At 41.2% G+C, this 19,594-nt stretch overlaps 1 protein-coding gene across 2 annotated transcripts in view; it reads right to left on the reverse strand.

Moving 5' to 3' along the window:
- Nucleotides 1–9,102, reverse strand: part of vps72a (vacuolar protein sorting 72 homolog a) — a 31,448-nt gene extending 22,346 nt beyond the window's left edge. The window contains exon 1 of one of the 2 annotated variants that reach the window (XM_021571702.3): nt 8,760–9,102. In XM_021571702.3, the coding sequence (XP_021427377.1) occupies nt 8,760–8,876 (117 nt within the window). In that variant the 5' untranslated portion in view covers nt 8,877–9,102. Of the gene's footprint in view, nt 1–7,754 lie in introns of both variants that reach the window. The other variant, XM_021571700.3, reaches the window with a different exon arrangement.
- Between the last annotated feature and the right edge of the window lie 10,492 nt (nt 9,103–19,594).

The following is a 19,594-nucleotide window of genomic DNA, read 5'->3' on the forward strand; positions in this document are numbered from 1 at the left end:
ACTGGCACACAGCTGGGACACCCATGCATACCCCACAAGACATGCCACAAGAGGTCTCTTCACCGTCCCCAAGTCCAGAACAGACTATGGGAGGCACACAGTACTACATAGAGCCATGAATACATGGAGCTCTATTCCAAATCAAGTAACTTACACAAGCAGTAAAATTGGATTAAAAAAACAGAACATTTTTTTAAAACACAACGGGGACTGTGAAGCAACGCAAACATGGGCACAGACACATGCATACACACACGTTATGTGGTAGTGGTCGAGTAGCGGGCTGAGGGAACACAGTGTGTTGGGAAATCTGTGAATGTATTGTGATGTTTTTAAAATTGTATAAACTGCCTTAAATTTCGCTGGACCCCAAGAAGAGTAGCTGTTGCTTTGGAAGCAGCTAATGGGGATCCATAATAAATACAAATGACATACTTTTATTTTGAAGGCACACCGCAAATTCCCCTATTGTGCCTAACCCTTATTGTGGCTAGCTTGACAACATGACAGCTAGCTGACTGCTTATAATGTTAGCTTTGGGCAACAGGGTTAAGTAGCTGGCTAGCTATTTATTTTTATTTTTATTTCAATTACAATAGGCAAACAACAAGGGGAAACCTAGCTAATACTTACTCACAAGGATTACTAAATCATTGCTAAGAATAATGAAAATGACTGCAGTTTCTACTGGTCATTGTTTTCAGGCTGGTTGTATTGGTGCTGGCTAGGTACCAAGCTAAAGCTAGCTAACGCAGAAGTTGCGGTTGAACAAATGATGCTTTATCACCAACACGGTATTGTAAACACATCGTACGTGGCCGGTGTTTGCGTTCCATAGTATTCATGTCGTGAAGCTATTACTGTGTAACTCCGGTAGGGCAACATCTGAAAAATAACACACTTGGTAGTGTGTACTGGTCTTCAACCAGTCGGCGAAAGCCAACATAACCCATGACAAAGAGCAGTTGATTGTTAAGGGTAATGAATTCCAATATCTTGGTTTTAATGGATTTTGCCTTTTGAGTTGTCTCGACTTGTTGACTGCTTGATCCATAGCCTCATTGTGTAAAAACGTTTTTTTGATGCTAGTGGTTGTATTAATTTGCAATCTATCGCATCCCACAAATGTCCCAGACAACTTTTGTACTATGGTGGATAGTAGATTGACATAGGCGTGTGCTTTTACTGTTCGTTAGGTCTACTCATCTTGTTGGCTGACTAAAAATAAATGTGGACAGTTCTTCCAATATCTTCAATATGCGCCTCGGAATTACGTCCCCGCAGTTGTCTTCACTTGTAGCCAGTGAGAAAGACCCAATCACATGACAGAGAGCCATGTGACAGAGGTGCTTCTGAGCACGCAGCATGCAGGGAGAAGGGAATTAAAATGATTATTTTCTGCCAAAGGGCACAACTGCCACTGTCTGCAAAAGGCATGGATTTTTTAGGGGGCATTACGGCCACACATTATGCCGCCGTGAAATTCAAGGCATTATCAAGTGCTTGTCAAATTGTGAATGAGAAACTGATGAAGTGTGTACACTTTATGCAACTTTTTTCAAATCATCATTAGTCACTTCATGCAGCCGTAGAATGTATTAAAAATCAAAACATATAGCCCAATGTTCGTATCACAACTAAAGTTACATAAATAACTAAAATTAAGCATAAGAGTACATGTTTGTTAAGCACTCAACACAAAAGTTATTTGGAGAAATATCCTTTCTATTTTAAATCAGCTTTGTTAAATTGTATTCTTCATACTATAAAATAATGCCACGCAATTCTAAGCAAATCTTGTCTGCTAAATGAGTGTAGCCCACAGCCATATGGCATCGCCAGATCAGGACCTAACATAAGGACAACTCAGATTATGCTATGCTGTTCTTCACAAGACGTGTGGCAGGGACTACAGACAATCCCGGAATACAAAAGGAAAACCAGCCACGTCGTGGAAACAGATATCTTGCTTTCCGGACAAGCAAAACACTTTCGCCTGCTTTCAGGAGAACAGTGGGACTGCGGGCTCTTATTCTCTGTGGCCGACGTAAGACATGTAAACATGTTAACCCTCGCAAGGCTGCCGGGCTAGATGGCATCCCTAGCAGCATCCTCAGAGCATGCGCAGACCAGCTGGCTGGTGTTTACAGACATATTCATATGCCAGTCTGCTGTCCCCACATGCTTCAAGATGGCCACAATTGTTCCTGTACAAAGGTAACTGAACTAAATGACTATCGCCCTGTAGCACTTACTTTTGTCACTCTGAAGTGCTTTGAGAGACTATAGTCAAGGATCATATCACCTCTACCATACCGGTCACCCTAGACCCATTTCAATTTGCTTACCACCCCAATAGATCCACAGAAGATGCAATCGCCCTATCCCATTTGGACAAGAGGAATACCTATATAATATTGTTCATTGACTACAGCTCAGTATTCAACACCATAGTACCCTCTAAGCTCATCATTAAGCTCAAGGCCCTGGGTCTGAACCTTGCCCTGTGCAACTAGGTCCTGGACTTCCTGGCGGGCCGCCCTCATGTGGTGAAGGTAGGAAGCAACACCTCCACTTCACTGATCCTCAACTCTGGGGCCCCACAAGGGTGCGTGCTCAGCCCCCTCCTGTACTCCCTGTTCACCCATGACTGTGTGGCCAAGCACGTCACCAACTCAATCATCAAGTTTGCAGACGACACAACAGTAGTAGATTTGATTACCAACAATGACGAGACAGCCTACAGGGAGGAGCTGAGGGCTCTGGGAGTGTGGTGCCAGGAAAATAACCTCTCACTCAACATCAACAAATCAAAGGATATGATCATGGACTTTAAAAAAACAGCAGAGGAAGCACTCCCCATCCACATCGACGGGACAGTAGTGGAGAAGGTGGAAAGCTTCAAGTTCCTCAGCGTACACATCAGACAAACTGAAATGGTCCACCCACACAGACAGTGTGGTGAAGGCGCAACAGTGCCTCTTCAACCTCAGGAGCCGGAAGAAATGTGGCGTAGCACCTAAAACTCAAACTTCTACAGATGCACAATTGAGAGCATCCACTCGGACTGTATCAACGCTTGGTACGGCAACTGCACCATCCGCAACCGCAGGGCTCTCCAGAGGGTGGTACGGTCTGCCCAACGCATCACCGGGGGCAAACTACCTGCCCTCCAGGACACCTACAGCACCCAATGTCACAGGAAGGCCAAAAAGATTGTCAAGGACAACAACCACCCGAGTTCACCCTGCAGAAGGCGAGGTCAGTAGAGATGCATCGAAGCCTGGACCGGGCGATAGAATCTGTTTTTCTATCTCAAGGCCATCAGACTGTTAAATAGCCATCACTAGCACATAGAGGCTGCTGCCCATAGACTTTAAATCACTGGCCACTTTAATATTTTATTTTATCTTTATTTAACTAGGCAAGTCAGTGACGAACAAATTCTTATTTTCAATGAGAATTTAACTGCCTGTTCAGGGGCAGAACGACAGATTTGTACCATGTCAGCTCTGGGATTTGAACTTGCAACCTTTCGGTCACTAGTCCAACACTCTAACCACTAGGCTACCCTGCCGCCCTAATAATGGAACACTAGTCACTTTAATAATGTTTACATATCTTGCATTACCAATCTCATATGCTGTACTATTCTACTGTATCTTAGTCTATGCCGCTCTGACATTGCTCATCCATGTAATATTTATTCTTAATTTCATTCCTTTACTTAGATTTGTGTGTATATGTTGTGAAATTGTTAGATATTACTGCACTGTCAGAGATAGAAACACAAGCATTTCACTATACCCGCAATAACATTAAATTTATCGAATCAGTTATTGTTTTCTTGAACAAACCGCGGGCGACATCTGTCAAACTCACATTTACCTCAAAAACACAGGGATGTTGATTCGCATGGGACTAGCATTATCAGAGGACCGTGGAGTTCGCAAAAAACAGAAGGTTATTCTGGCTGGAATTGTTACTCTCCTGACATGTAAAAATTACTGACATGGTAGATTCGGAAAGGACAAACTTTATAGATGTGGCGTTTTGTGCACATAATTACATTACCTGACCTCCCCCAGTAAAACCAATTAATAAATTGTTTTAATGTGAAATGAATATGGTTGATTTTTAAAGTTAGGGAGAAGTGCAGTGAATAGTCCCACTTTTTAGGATGTTAATCTAAATTCATGTATTTATGGTTGTTAGTAATTTTGTCTTGCCTTTTAAATCATTCCATGTGTTATTGTTTTTACCATCAAGGACCACTTTGGAAACAAGTATTTTAATTAATACTTTCGAGTAGGGATACACGACATATCGGTGAACATATCGGAATCGGAAGATATTAGTAAAAATGCCAACATTGGTTTCGGCCCGATGTCTAGTTTAACGCCGATGTGCAAAACATATGTCAAAGCGGACATGCATACCAATATAACGTAGGTACATGAGGTAATGACGCCACGTAAAATGTAGCGCTACACGTGCAACACAGCATTCCTAACCAGTGTGGATCAAGCAGTCAACAAGTCCAGCAGTCATTTCAAAGAGTAATTTTTTTTCTGCGATACAACTCAAAGGCGAAATCCATTAATGCCAAGATAATATAATTAATTTCCCTTGACAATAAACCGTTTCTGTCGTGGGTGATGTTGGCTTTCGCGACTGGTCGACTAACGTTACCAAGTACGCTATTTTTCTGTGTAACTACCGGAGTTACACAGTACTAGCGTCACTGCTATTAGCTTCACGACATACTATGGAACACCATTTGGGTCTTTGTGTGTCAAAAAACACATGTCAAATAACACTATTTGACGCATTATCTTTTAATTTGACACAAACACAGTTCCATTATAGAATGTTGTGTGTTCTGAGTTTGCACGTGCAAGCCAAGCACCACCACTACTATCAGTGTCAAAGCTGTACAAAAAAGTCTGCAAACAAGCAACCACCGGCCACTCAAGACGTGTATACAATACCGCGCTGGTAACGAAGCATTATTTGTTCGACCGCAACTTCAGGGGTAGCTAGTTAGCTTTAGCTTGGTACCTAGCTAGCACCAATACAACCAGCATGAAAACAATGACCAGTAGAAACTGCAGTCATTTTCACTATTCTTAGCAATCCTTGTGAGTAAGTATCCTTGTGAGTAAGTATTAGCTAGGTAGCCACTTGTTGTTCGCTTATTGAAATTGAACTTCAGAGCTAACGTTATAAGCAGCCAGCTAGCTTCATCTGTCTAGTGACGCTCGACCAGACCGGGTTATGTGCTATGAAGTTAGCCACAATAAGGATTAGGCACAATAGCGGAATTTGAAGTTTTATTTTGAAGGCAAAGTACCTCTTTGAAAGTGATGCAGAAGGTTACAATTGGTAGAATCATGCCATATTTAGACTAGATAATGTTAAACAAGGTTGGAATGTGAAGCAATGAAATGGGGTATGAGTCTACTCGGTGACACCCACAGAACACAGTTGTTTAGAGTTTACGCAAATATTAGTGTTGTAGCTCGTATCGCGGGACTGTGACTGTGTGAAATCACCTCCCCAGTCAGCCTATTGACATTCATATTGCACTGTACAGCTTTACCTAAGGATTGTGGATCAATGAAATGGGGTATCTGTCTGCTCAATACCAAATATATTTAGAGTTAGACTCCAAAACATCCAAAACATTGTTTTTACGCTGGAATAATGTTCAATACACATAGGTTGACAATAAATGTGGCTCAATTCATAGTTGTTTCAGAGTCCAGCAATAAGAGCTATGACGCTAATGTTCTCTGGGTGTCACTGAGTAGACTGATACCCCATGTCATTGATCCACAATCCATAGGTAAGGCTGTACAGTGAAATAGGTACGCACCCAATGCAATTCAAAAGTATAATCCATCCAGTGTGATTTCAACAGATTTTTTGTCAAATTAACAAATGGTATTTTGCTGATTTTATATAACATTCCAAAAGTCTACTTTAATTCTAAAGGCTAACCGCAAAGTCCACTATTGTGGCTAGCTTCACATAGATGGGTCCGACCACCATTAATCAAATAAGAGCGGTCTTATAAATTAGGGTTATTTTAGATGACACTTTAGATATGACCAGGTAAATCCAAGTGAAAGCTATGATCCATTATTGATATCACTTGGTAAATCCACTTCAAATCGTGTAGATGAAGGGATGGAGACCGAATTTAAGCCTTAAGACAAGGATTGTGTATGTGCCATTCAGTGCAGCATAGCACCCTGGATCCCACTGCTGGCTTGCCTCTGAAGCTAAGCAGGGTTGGTCTTGGTCAGTCCCTAGATGGGAGACCAGATGCTGCTGTAAGTGGTGATGGCAGGCCAGTAGGAAGCACTCTTTCCTCTGGTCTAAAAAAATATATATCCCAATCCCAACATTTCCCTGTGCAGGGTGCCGTCTTTCAGATGGAATTGTTAGACAGGTGTCCTGACTTTCTGTGTTCACTAAACAGGGCATAAAATTAACACCAGCCACCCACCAAATGCAGGTCAATTTAGGTACTGGTGGGTAAGAATGTCTATTTCACCAGCCACGTTGGCATGTGGTCAACTTGCAAGGCTCTACAGTGCGAGCATTACATTTGCAAATAGTGATAAGTCAAGTATGAGCACATGTGTGAGTTTTGGTTAGAGAAATGCTGCAGAAACTGTTTTTTTTGTAGCTTTGTTTCATAGCTGCTAATTGCACAAAGAAATACATATCCCACTTAGCGCAGCAACACTGCCTGGCATGGGAGCTGTGTGCAATGAGTAAAGTGCTGAAATTCATTTTGAGGCACTTGGCACAGGCCTAAAAGTTGGTCTAATTTACTCGAAAGTCTACAAAGTGAGACTGTCCTCATGCTTCTTGGCTATTTACATTGTTGTTTCAACTTCAGTTTGAGTCTTCAACATAGACATCCTAGTCAGATGCCAAATCTCTCACACACAACCCACTCCAATTGGAAGCTAAATTCCCAATCCAGCCCTCATACCATTATGGCCATCTTATCATTCCCAGCTTCCAATTGTCTCATTCCTCTCCTCTATTTCCCAGGTCGTTGCTATAACTGAGAAAGTGTTGTCAGTCAACTTATCTGATAGAAATACATTGTTTACCGTTATTTTAAGTGCCTTTGTTTGAACAGAGTATGTAGTAGGTGCTAGGTGCACCGGTTTGTGTCAAGAGCTGCAACTGCACAACAGTTTCCCATGTGGATCAAGAACGGTCCACCAGCCAACTTCACACTACTGAGGAAAGCACTGGAATAAATATGGGCCAGCATCCCTGTGGAACACTTTCAACACCTTGTAATTTATACTCCAACGAATTGAGGCTGTTCCGACAGCAAAATGGAAGGTGTCCTTAAATTTTGTACAATCAGAAATTGAAAAATAATTGAATCATCTTAATTTAAAATTATAGTAAATGAAAAAGAACTCCGATGATTTCAATAATCACATATTCCTCACTAAATTGAATCACTTAGATGTAAAACATTATCCTATGCACAATTTAACCAGGGGGTCAGTGCAGCAGCAGCAGGCTGAACGTTTGATGTACCTACTCTATTATCGGTTTCTTGATATTAAAACATTGCAGCTAAAGTAGAAACCCCCTGAATTTAGAGAGCTGACCACCACAGGACTTGGAAGAGATCTGGGTACTGTTCGCTAACTACATTATTACGGTACACTTCGTTTCCCAATCACTACTGCGACGCTAAATTAGCTACTTACGTCGTTGAATCCGCCGTATGTGGTCTTGTAGAATTCATCTTCCTCTTCAGCATCTAACAACTTAGACATGCGGCTCCCCGCGGTTTTACGGGGCTCTTTGCTAAATGCTAAACTCATGTTGATCTATCTCAGCTTGATTAATAGGGAACGTGCTAGCTTGTTGAAAGCTAACAACAATCAAGTTCTAGTTAACCTTAGCTACCACAAAATACTATGCAGGCAGCTAATGACGTAGATATGGTGCGACATGCTTTTTCTTCTTCAGGTTTGACGGCACTACAGAACCTTCTTCGGTGAGATTTAATGGCGGTTGGCATCCAATATGTTGCATTACCGCCACCTACTAGACTGGAGTACAACTCCGTTATTCTTTGCTTGAAAAAGAAATGTATAAATAAACAAATTCCATTCCATCTAACACTACCCTAAAAATAAAAATACCACCCTACTCCACTATTTAAATCTATTTAGTCCTACCTCATGCCAACAACCTGAAAGGATGGGACATCCCTTAACACCCTGTACCTCTTCTGATGTGAAGTCTCGCACACCCAAATGCCCCTCTGCAGCTCCCACCACTAACCTCAATCTTAGGAAGCTGTCCTTAAATAGTTTAAAATCAGAAATGAAAATGTTATGACAGTAAATGAAGACAACCCCGATTTTTTATTTATTTTAAATAATCACATATTCCGCACTCAATTTACCCACTTAGAGATGTAAAAAATATAGATATTTTAAGCATAATTTAACCTGGGGGTCTTATCCAGGCGCAGGCTGAACGTTTGATGTCCCTACTCTATTCTGTCCCTTGATATTAAAACACTGCAGCTAAAGTAGAAACCCCCTGAATTTAGAGAGCTGGTCACCTCTTCCAAATCCTGTGATCTGGGTACTGTGTAATGTTCGCTATCTACATTATTACTTGAAACTTCGTTTCCCAATCACTACTGCGACTCAATAGCTAGCTATCTGCCAAGACAGCTAGCTAAATTAGCTACTTACGTCGTTGAATCCGCCGTATGTGGTCTTGTAGAATTCATCTTCTTCTTCAGCATCTAACAACTTAGACATGCGGTTCCCCGCCGTTTTACGGGGCTCTTTGCTAAATGCTAAACTCATGTTGATCTAGCGCAGCTAGATTAATAGGGAACGTGCTAGCTAGCTGAAAAATATAACTTGTTTGTTGTTAGCTACCACAAAAGACCATGCAGCAGCTAATGACGTCGATATCAAATATGTTCTACTAAAATATAGCACATCCTGTCGTTTCCAATGGGAGGCAAGTGAGCCTAGTAGGTGGGACCAAGTGTCAAGATGGGATTTTCAAAGTCGCGTTTATTGGTCAATCAGATGTCAGTCAGATGGATTAGTGACGTCCATGAAATACATCGTCATCATATTCAAACTAAGTTCAAAATGAGATCCGGACGGTGATTTGAAAAAACAGAGAATTACCTCTCGTAGCTAGGCTGTGCTTGTTCCTAGGCAAGGACGATACGGGACGCCTCGGCGGAAATGGAGTCCCTAGAGAAAGCAAGAACAAGATGGTCGGAAGGAGTAGTGCTATCAGTAGTATTATTATAGTATTATCATAAGGCGATGAATACTTGGAGAACGGGGGAATGGAGGAGAAAAGAGAGTGGCGGTCTAAGAGAGAGAGAGGGAAGAAGAGGTTGATGTTGAGTCAGATAAAAATGGCAGAAAAAAGGGAAATCGTTTGTTAAAGAATGGAAGTTTGTTAAAGAATGGAAGAAAATGTAAGCAGAGGGAGCTGAAGTCAGGAGAAATTAAAGTGAATGAGGGTGAAGTTAGGTGGTAGGTGTGGTGAAGTTATTGGAGACTGTGGAATGCACCAAGGATCAGGAAAAAGATGAGTGACAGTAGGAATGATGTTTATGGAAAAAAACGGACTCTTGCTGTTGTATAGCACACTATTACTTATACAGCTAATATAAGGACAAGACATGAGTAGAAATACATCTCTAGGAAGAGGGAACACATCACCCTGTGTCAACTCAACTCCCCGTTGTGTGAAAGAGGTATGGGATTGTAGGTGCAAGTAAGGATGATAGAGGCAGAGAATTTACAATTTTCAGGGAATTTATTCCTTCACACGGTAAATTTGGGGAAAGGGGGCTGAACGGAACCAAAGCAAAGAACGTAAATGTCAAAGCCCCCTCTCCTACCTTACCTGCCTACCCACCACCCGGTGCACTAACCAAAATACAGGGGGTGGTCCACCCAGGTCTTACCTAGTGTGTATAGGCAGTAAATACTACGGGTTATGTATGCCCCCAGACCTCTTGCCTAAGCAATACCTAGGTGCCTTCCCCCCTGGGAACAAATGAAACAGAATATTACAATTTCACACAAAAAAAAAAACTCAGAAACACAGGACATCAGATAAGCTCTGACTGAGCAACAAATTAACAGAACATAACCATCAGGTCTCTCAGCAACAACAAACATAGAGATCTGGCATGTACCATCTGAAAAACCACCAACGTATGATAACCCTGAGCTCTTTCTAAGAAACAACCAAAACAGGCTATCACCCTCGGCTCTTTCCTAACAAAGGAACACTGGCTTGCCCCTTGCTTGCGCAAAAAGTCAGAGTGAGCGCTGCCGCTGGGGGCACAGGCTTTTGGCGGGGCTTGTTGAGTTGGCTACATTTGTGAGAAGGCAGAGCAGGTCGATGATGGTTGATGAATTTGACAATGAATGTACGTTTTTGTCAGCCAGAGGTGACTGAATTAATGTTTAGGCTTATAGATAATCGTTATAGTAATGAAGTATAATTTCAAAACATGAGCATAAAAACAGGTAATAATAAACATTAATATTATATTACTTCACAGTAATCTGCATTTTTAGTCCTTCCTCTTGCGTTAGCCATGTGGAAAGGGACAGAAAAAAAGCAACAAAAAGGTGGTGTATCCAGGGAGATACACCACTGTGGTCTTATGCTGTCATCTATTGGAATTATTTAGCAACTGCAGTAGTATTGAATAAATTGTATATCCTTAATAAAGTAGTAATTACTCAGAATTGCAAAATATACCATTTTCTAGTTCATTTTATCACTTATAACCATTTAAACCATAACAAATGAAACTGACAAATGCCATACATTTAAGTTAATTATTTTAAATAAACTAATTATTTAGATAGGTGACATTATCTGTGAAAGTAACACACCCTTAACATAGAAACACAGACACTAAAAATGTGCTTTTTTTATAATAAATCTGGTAGCCATATTTTATTCAGGATCATCGATTTTTTCTAAATATGTAAGGCTGGGCAGTGTCTCTCATTGTCATCGATCGCTAGCCCTGAAATACTTTTTGCCCTTGGAATGCTGAGCTCCCCCCATTGTTTTCCTATGGAGAGGCATGCGGGTATATTTCGCCAAATATCTCGCAATGTGTATATTTAGTTTTTTTTCAAGTACGACACCATTTTAAATCAGGATAATCTCTTATTTCTAATTATGCAAACTACCGTTCAAATGTTTGGGGTCACTAAGAAATGTCTTTGTTTTTTAAAAGAAAATCATATTTTCCCATTAAAATAACATAAAATTCATCAGAAATACATTGTAGACATTGTTAATGTTGTAAATGAATATTGTAGCTGGAAACGGCAGATTCTTTATTGAATATCTACATAGGCATACAGAGGCCCTTTATCAGCAACCATCACTCCTGTGTTCCAATGGCACGTTGTGTTAGCTAATCCAAGTTTATCATTTTTAAAAAGGCTAATTGATCATTAGAAAACCCTTTTGCAATTATGTTAGCACAGCTGAAAACTGTAGTCCTGATTAAAGAAGCAATAAAACTGGCCATCTTTAGACTAGTTGAGTATCTGGAGCATCAGCATTTGTGGGTTCGATTACAGGCTCAAAATGTCCAGAAACAAATAACTTTCTTCTGAAACGTGTCAGTCTATTCCTGTTCTGAGAAAGGAAGGCTGTTCCATGCGAGAAATGGCCAAGAAACTGAAGATCTCATACAGCGCTGTGTACTTCTCCCTTCACAGAACAGCGCAAACTGGCTCTAACCAGAATAGAAAGAGTTGGAGGCGCCAGTGCACAACTTGAGCAAGTGGACAAGTACATTAGAATGTCCAGTTTGAGAAACAGACGCCTCACAAGTCCACAACTGGCAGCTTCATTAAATTGTACCCGCAAAACAATAGTCTCAACGTCAACAGTGAAGAGGCGACTCCGGGATGCTTTATCCTGACCCTTGCTGCAAGCCTCGGGCTCTGAGAACTTCACCATACCTACCACCTCCAATATTTCGCCCTCATTCACTTCCATTTCTCCTCCTGTCTTCAGCTCACTCTGCTTACACTTTCTACCATTCTTCTTTAACAAACCATGTCCCTTTTTCTATTTCTTGTCCTGGAATCCTGCTTAACTGACAGGTTAAAGTCTGCTTGAAAGAGCCACTAAGCTGCTAGCGTTAGCCATCACGCTAACGAAGTTAGTCCCAGATGAGTTTTCCAATGTCTGGAGAAGTAAATTAACGGTTCCAGGACTGTAGGAGCTGTATCTACTACGCTTTGTTTCGGAGGACAAACTGGATCACCCAAAGTTCCAATTCGGCAATTGTTTGCTTGCCGAGAATTTTAGGCTTGAGGTGGTTTCCTTGATCACGCCAGCCTATTTAAAAAAAACTGGGGAAAACGCGGAGTGGAATGTTTACATTTTCTACGCCGGTGGCTGGACGGCATTCGCGCATGTTGGATGCATATCTGTCTTGTCGTTTCTCGTTATCTGACTGGCCGGTGTTGCCCAGAGTTTGGAGCAGATCCAAACAACTGATTGTTTAGCCGCCCTAGAGCCTGACCTCTCTGCACCTTCGTCGCTGGGGGTACCTGTGTCTCTCGGCCGCTGTGCCTACTCCTACCCCTATGATTTCGACTCCGGCAACCTTCCATCCCTGCTCTGGATCGAGCGGGGCTTCTCCATCTGTCGGAGGCCTGCACCATCCTGTGAAGCGTGGGAGTAGGCGGATTTCCTCGTCCTTCTTGCCAGCTGGGATTTTGGGCAGCTCCATGGTAAGAAACGTGACTGTTCCTGGTGCAAAAACAATGTCCTATCCCGGAGCTCAAGTAAATGACATTACTAAGCTGTTCCCGAATGTACTACGTCAGGACATGGACATTGATTCTACTGTAGTCTATGTGGGTTTTAATGACATAATGAAGTCAGCTGAAACTGGATGTCAAAGAGCTGATGGATTCTCTGTAAAAGGCATAGATTATGGCATTGGTCACCAACATTTTCTGGGTCAAGATCACTTTCCGAGTGAAAATGCAAGCCGAGATCTACCGCTCAGGCATGAATCTGAGCAAGTTTGATGTGATGATTGTTTGTTGAAATGTATGTACAGTGGCAAGAAAACATATTTGCCAAAGCAGCAGCTACTTTTCCTAGGGTCCAGCAAAATTAAGGCAGTTTATACAATTTTTAAAACATTACAATACTTTTTCAGATTTCACAACGCATTGTTTTCCCTCAGGCCCCTACTCCACCACTACCACATCGTGTGTGTGTATACATGTGCCAATGTTTGTTGCTTCACAGTCCCCGCTGTTCCGTAAGGTGTTTTTTATCTGTTTTTTTAAGTCTCTCATTTTACTGCTTGTGTCAGTTACTTGATGTGGAATAGAGTTCCATGTAGTCATGGATCTGTGTAGTACTATGCACCTCCCATAGTCTTTTCTGGACTTGGACTGTGAAGAGACCTCTGGTGGCATGTCTTGTGGGGTATGCAATTTCTCCTCCACTTTCAGATTGACATGTGTATTATTAAAATTAGCTCTCTGTGTACATCCAAGGGCCAGCCGCGCTGCCCTGTTCAATTTTTCTAAGTCCTTTTTGTGGCACCTGACCACACGACTGAACAGTAGTCAAGGTGTGACAACTAGGGCCTGTAGGACCTGCCTTGTTTATAATGTTGTTTAGAAGGCAGGGCATCGCTTTATTATGGAAATAGACTAGATTCCCACATTATTCATTACGAGATGTAGTTGAGGTTTAGGGTTTAGTGAATGATTTGTCCCATTTTACAAAGCTTTTTTTGGTCCGATATACTTGGCTGTGTAGTGTTAGCGTTTGTTGCTGGAATGTCATCCCTAAATTTAGTTTATCTTGTCAATAAAAAAGTCATTAAAGTAGTTGACAATGTCAGTGGGTTTTGTGATAAATGAGCCATCTGATTCAAGGAATGATGGAGCAGAGTTGTTTTTTTTCCACTATTTAATTGAAGGTACTCCAAAGCTTTTTACGATCATTTTTTTTTTCTTCATAGTAATAGTTTATTTTTATTTAGCTTAGTCACATGATTTTCTTAAATTTGCAATATGTTTGCCAATCAGTTGGGCTGCCAGACTTATTTGCCATACTTTTGCCTCATCCCTCTCAACCATACAACTTTTCAATTCCTCATGCACAGGGATTTAACTGTTTTTAGTCATTTTCTTAATGGCTGAATTCTTATTAGTAACTGGGATAAGCAGTTTCATAAAGGTGTCAAGTGGAATGTCTGTTTGCTGCTCATTACACACCACAGACCAACACATATTTACATCAACAACATAGGAATCACTACAAAATATATTGTATGACCTCTTATACTCTATATTTGGCCAAGCTATCGGAACTTTGTTTTCCTAGATATGGCTACTATATTGTGATCACTAAATCCGATGGATCTGGATACAGCTAATTTCTGCAGCATTAGTAAAGATGTGATCAATACATGTTGACGATTTCATTCCTATGCTGTTTGTACTCTACCCTGGCAGGTTGACTGGTAACCAGAACCAGGTTACAGGCACTGGTTACAGTTTGAAGCTTTTTCTTGAGTGGGCAGCTTGATGAAAGCCAGTCAATATTTAAATCACACAGAAAATATACCTCTATCACATACATTATCAAGCATTTCACACATGTTATCCAGATACTGACTGGTAGCACTTGGTGGTCTATAGCAGCTTCCCACATGAATGGGCTTTAGGGGAGGCAGATGAACTTGCAGCCATGTTACTTCAACAGCATTTAACATGAGATCCTTTCTAATCTTTACAGGAATGTGGTTCTGAATAAAAACAGCAACACCTCCACCACTGGAATTTCTGTCTTTCCTGTAAATGTTATAACCTTGTATCATCAAAAGGTATTGTCTACACGAGTTTCAGAGATGGTCAGAATATGAATGTCTTCTATTACTTGCAAGTTATTCATTTCATGAACCTTGTTTCTTAAAGCTACATACGTTAATATGAGCTATTTAAAGCACTTTTCTAGGATGCTTGCTTGTTTTCACTGCTTTACTAAGAAGCTTAGCAGAAGTATATATGCTCATGTTATTTGTGTTAGTGCAGGGTGAGCTGCACACAGTGGACTTCCTACTAGGGCACACTGCCTCAGTGCTAACACATAAATCTGGTTCATATTCATAGGCACATGATTGCTAAATACAATAGTTGTAGGATCAGCAGAGGCATTCAGAGGGACATAAATTAGGGAAAAGGGGATACCTAAGTCAGTTGTACAACTGAATGTATTCAACTGAAATGTGTCTTCTGCATCTGAATCAGAGAGGTGCGGGGGGCTGCCTTAATCGACATCATCGGCGCCCGGGGAAAAGTGGGTTAACTTCCTTGCTCAGTGGCAGAAAGACATATTTTTTTACTTTGTCAGCTCGGGATTCAATTCAGCAACCTTTCGGTTACTGGCCCAATGCTCCTCCCCGACTGTGTCTACCAATGCCCCTGGAATAATGTACATTTACTAAAGCATTATGAAGTCTAGGATAAAAAGGCTTCTCAACAGTTTTTACACCCAAGCCATAAGACTCCTGAACAGTTAACCAAATGGTTACCCGGACTATTTGCATTGTGTGCAAATTTTGTGAAGAGGGTATGTAGTGACAGACTGAAAATGACCAAGAATCACTACTGGCTGAGTATGTGGACATGTTTGAGGGTCTCAGATGTTTACCTGAAGAACGCAAAATATGTACTGATGACAAAATTACTCGAGTTGTGCATGCAGAAAAGTACTGTTCGCACTGAGGAAAAAGCTCAAGGAGGAACTCGGACTCATGGAAAAGATGGACTTCATCACAAAAATGGATGAACTGACAGATTGGGTAAGCTCACTGGTTATTGTGGTGAAAAAGAACGGCGAGCTCAGGATATGTCTAGACCCGAGAGATCTCAACAATACTATCAAGCGAGAGCATTTCAAGTTGCCAACCAGAGAAGAGATAATGTAGCAGTTTGCTGGAGCAAAGTAGTTCAGAAAGCTTGATGCCTCATCAGCATTCTGGCAAATTAAGCTAGATGGTCCAAGCTCAAGGCTATACGAGTTCAACACACCTGAGGGCAGATATAGATTTCTTTGTCTAGCTTATGGGATTCTCTCGGCAACATCAAGACAATCCACATGATCTTCAAGCACATTCCAGGAGTAGAAACCATGATTGTCAACATTGTCGTCAGGGGGGGCCACAAAAAAAGAACACGACGTCTCACTCTCGCGTGTGCTGGACCTGACACAGAAAGTCAAACTGAAACTAAACAAGGATAAATGCGAGTTTGGTATGAAAACACTTTCTTCATGGGAGACATGAGGAAATCAGCCATCAACAATATGGAACGCCCGAAGAATAAGGATAACGTGAAACGCTTCATGGGCACCTACCTTGCAAAGTTCCTATCTCAACTGTCAGCATCATCCACTCCACTCACGTCTTCTGGAACAGAAAAACGATTGGGAATGGGAACATGAGCAGGAAAACTGCTTCCAAAACCTGAAGACAATCACAGAAGAGCCAGTGCTCAGGTTATATGATCCAGAGAAAAGCACAAGGATTTCTGCAGACGCATCAGTTTGGCCTGGGAGAAGTTCTTCTGCAACAGCATAACGACACATGACAACTCGTCGCTTATGCGTCCAGAGCCTTGACAGTCAGAGAAACAAGGTATGCACAAATCGAGAAAGTACTACTGGCGAGCACATACACGTGTGGAAGGTTTCACCAATACGTCTACCGACAAGCCTTCAAAGTAGAAACCAACTACAAACCATTGGTGTTGATCATGTCTAAGCCACTGAATGATTGTCCAATGAGAATCCAGAGAATGTTGATCAGACTGCAAAAGTGTGATGTGAAGATGATCTACACCCTGGGAAAGTTCATGTTCGCCACAACACTCTTTCTAGAGCAGTTGATAAGAAAGAGAGAGCCGACATACAGAAAAACACTGAGATTCAGGCCTAAGTCGAAATGATCATAGCATCAGTTCCTGTCTTCTGAGAGAATGGAGCAGATCAAAAGAGAGACTGCAGCTGACCAAACAATGACAGAGTTGAAAGAAGCAATAGTGAAAGGATGGCCCGCAAAGAAAAACAGTTCAAGGAGAATACAGGATTACTGGATGTGCAGAGCTCACTGTTGTGGATGACAGTGTTCAAAGGCAAGAAGATTATCATTCTCATGACACTATGCAAAGAAATGCTACAGAAAATACAAGGGCCACTTGGGTGAGGAAAAATGCAAACGAAGAGCACGAGAAGTAATGTACTGGCCAAGAATGAACCAGGAATTGGCCAGACCACTGCTTCATGTGAACTTTGTTTGACCTACAGGCCAAAGCAGCGCTGCTAATGCCTCATCCAGTACCCAACCGACCCCACTACAAAGTTGGAGTTTGCCTTTTTGACTGCAATGGCAAAAGTCACATTGTTGTTACCGACTACTTCTCAAACTACCCTGAAGTAGCAACACTGTCAACTACCTCCAGCAGAGCTGTAATCACTTACCTGAAATCAGTCTTCGCAAGACATGGGGTTACGTCTGAACTGTACTCAGACAATGTTCTAAAGTTCCGAATTCCGATCGTTCACTAACGACTGGGGATTCCTACACAACACCTTCTGCCCTAACTATCCAAGGTCCAATGGCTTAGCAGAGAGGTCAGTCAAAATTGTCAAAGGTCTGATGAAAAAGGCAAATGGAAAGGAGAATTTCCTAAAATGTCTGATAATCTACCGCAGCAGAACAGATGTTCACTTGCACAAATGTTGATGGAACGTCACATCAGAACCAACCTACCCATCAGGACTTGCTAACACCCTGAGGTGCTCAAAAGTCAAACACGCAAAGGAAAAACAAAGACAAACAAAAACAGCGACATGACTAAAGTGCAAGACACCTGGAGATCGTGTACGACTCTGAGACATCACTACAGAAACCTGGACTGAATGTTTTTCTATCTGAAAACAAATATAGCCACAATAGATTATTGTTGGACAGAGACTGCATTTAGTAAAAACAAATAAATACACACTCAAAATATGTTTATTGCCTCAAGTGATGAGAGTGAATCAAAAAAATAAAGGGGAAGAAAAATGGGAAAGAAATGTGTGGTTATTGACAATTGCATGTTATGCAGGTTGAGTACACAAATGTGAAATTTGACATGTTTAGTAACAGAGAAAAGGTAGTTATCTTTTAAAGCAATGAAGATGTATTATCTTCTTTGGGGTAGGGGGCAGTATTTTCACGTCCGGATGAAAAGCGTGCCCAGAGTAAACTGCCTGCTACTCAGGCCCAGATGCTAGGACATGCATATTATTAGTAGATTTGGATAGAAAACACTGAAGTTTCTAAAACTGTTTGAATGATGTCTGTGAGTATAACAGAACTCACATGGTAGGCAAAAACCTGAGACACATCCAACCAGGAAGTGGGAAATCTGAGGTTTGTAGTTTTTCAACTCATTGCCTTTCCAAGATAGTGTAAATGGGGTTATATTGCACTTCCTAAGGCTTCCACTAGATGTCCTCAGTCTTTAGAACCTTGTTTCAGGCTTCAACTGTGAAGGGGGAGCGAATAAGAGCTGTTTGACTAAGGGGTCTGGCAGAAGGCCGTGAGCTAAATCATGCGCGCGGGCCGTGAGAGCGAGCTGCGTTCCTTTTAATTTCTAAAGACAAAGGAATTGTCCGGTTGGAATACTATTGAAGATTTATGATAAAAACATTCTAAAAATTGATTCTATACATCGTTTGACATGTTTCTACGAACTGTAATATAACTTTTTTGAACTTTCGCCTGGACTTGCCCACGCCTTGTGAATTTCGATTGGTGAACTAAACGCGCTAACAAAAGGAGGCATTTGGACATAAATTATGGACTTTATCGAACAAAACAAACATTTATTGTGGAACTGGGATTCCTGGGAGTGCATTCTGATGAAGATCATCAAAGGTAAGTGAATATTTATAATGCTATTTCTGACTTTTACTGACTTCACAACATGGCAGGTATCTGTATGGCTTGTTTTGTGTCTGAACGCTGTACTCAGATTATTGCATGGTGTGCTTTTTCCGTAAAGCTTTTTTGAAATCTGACACAGCAGTTGCATTAAAGAGAATTATATCTTTAATTCTGTGCATAACACTTGAATAGTTTATCAAAGTTTCTGTAAATTGATGTGGCTCTCTTCAAATTCGCTGGATGTTTTCAAGGCACAACATTACTGAACATAACGCACCAATGTAATATGAGATTTTTGGATATAAATATGAATTTTATTTAACAAAACATACATGTATTGTGTAAGATGAAGTCCTATGAGTGCCATCTGATGAAGATCATCAAAGGTTAGTGATTAATTTTATCTCTATTTCTGCATTTTGTGACTCCTTCCCTTTGCCTGGAAAATGGCTCTATGTTTTTTGTGACTCGGCTCTGACCTAACATATGGTGTGCTTTCGCTGTAAAGCCATTTTGAAATCGGACACGATGGGT

This window comes from Oncorhynchus mykiss, chromosome 18 (assembly GCF_057628025.1).
Source record: "Oncorhynchus mykiss isolate SJ-2025 chromosome 18, ASM5762802v1, whole genome shotgun sequence".
Taxonomy (NCBI): domain Eukaryota; kingdom Metazoa; phylum Chordata; class Actinopteri; order Salmoniformes; family Salmonidae; genus Oncorhynchus; species Oncorhynchus mykiss.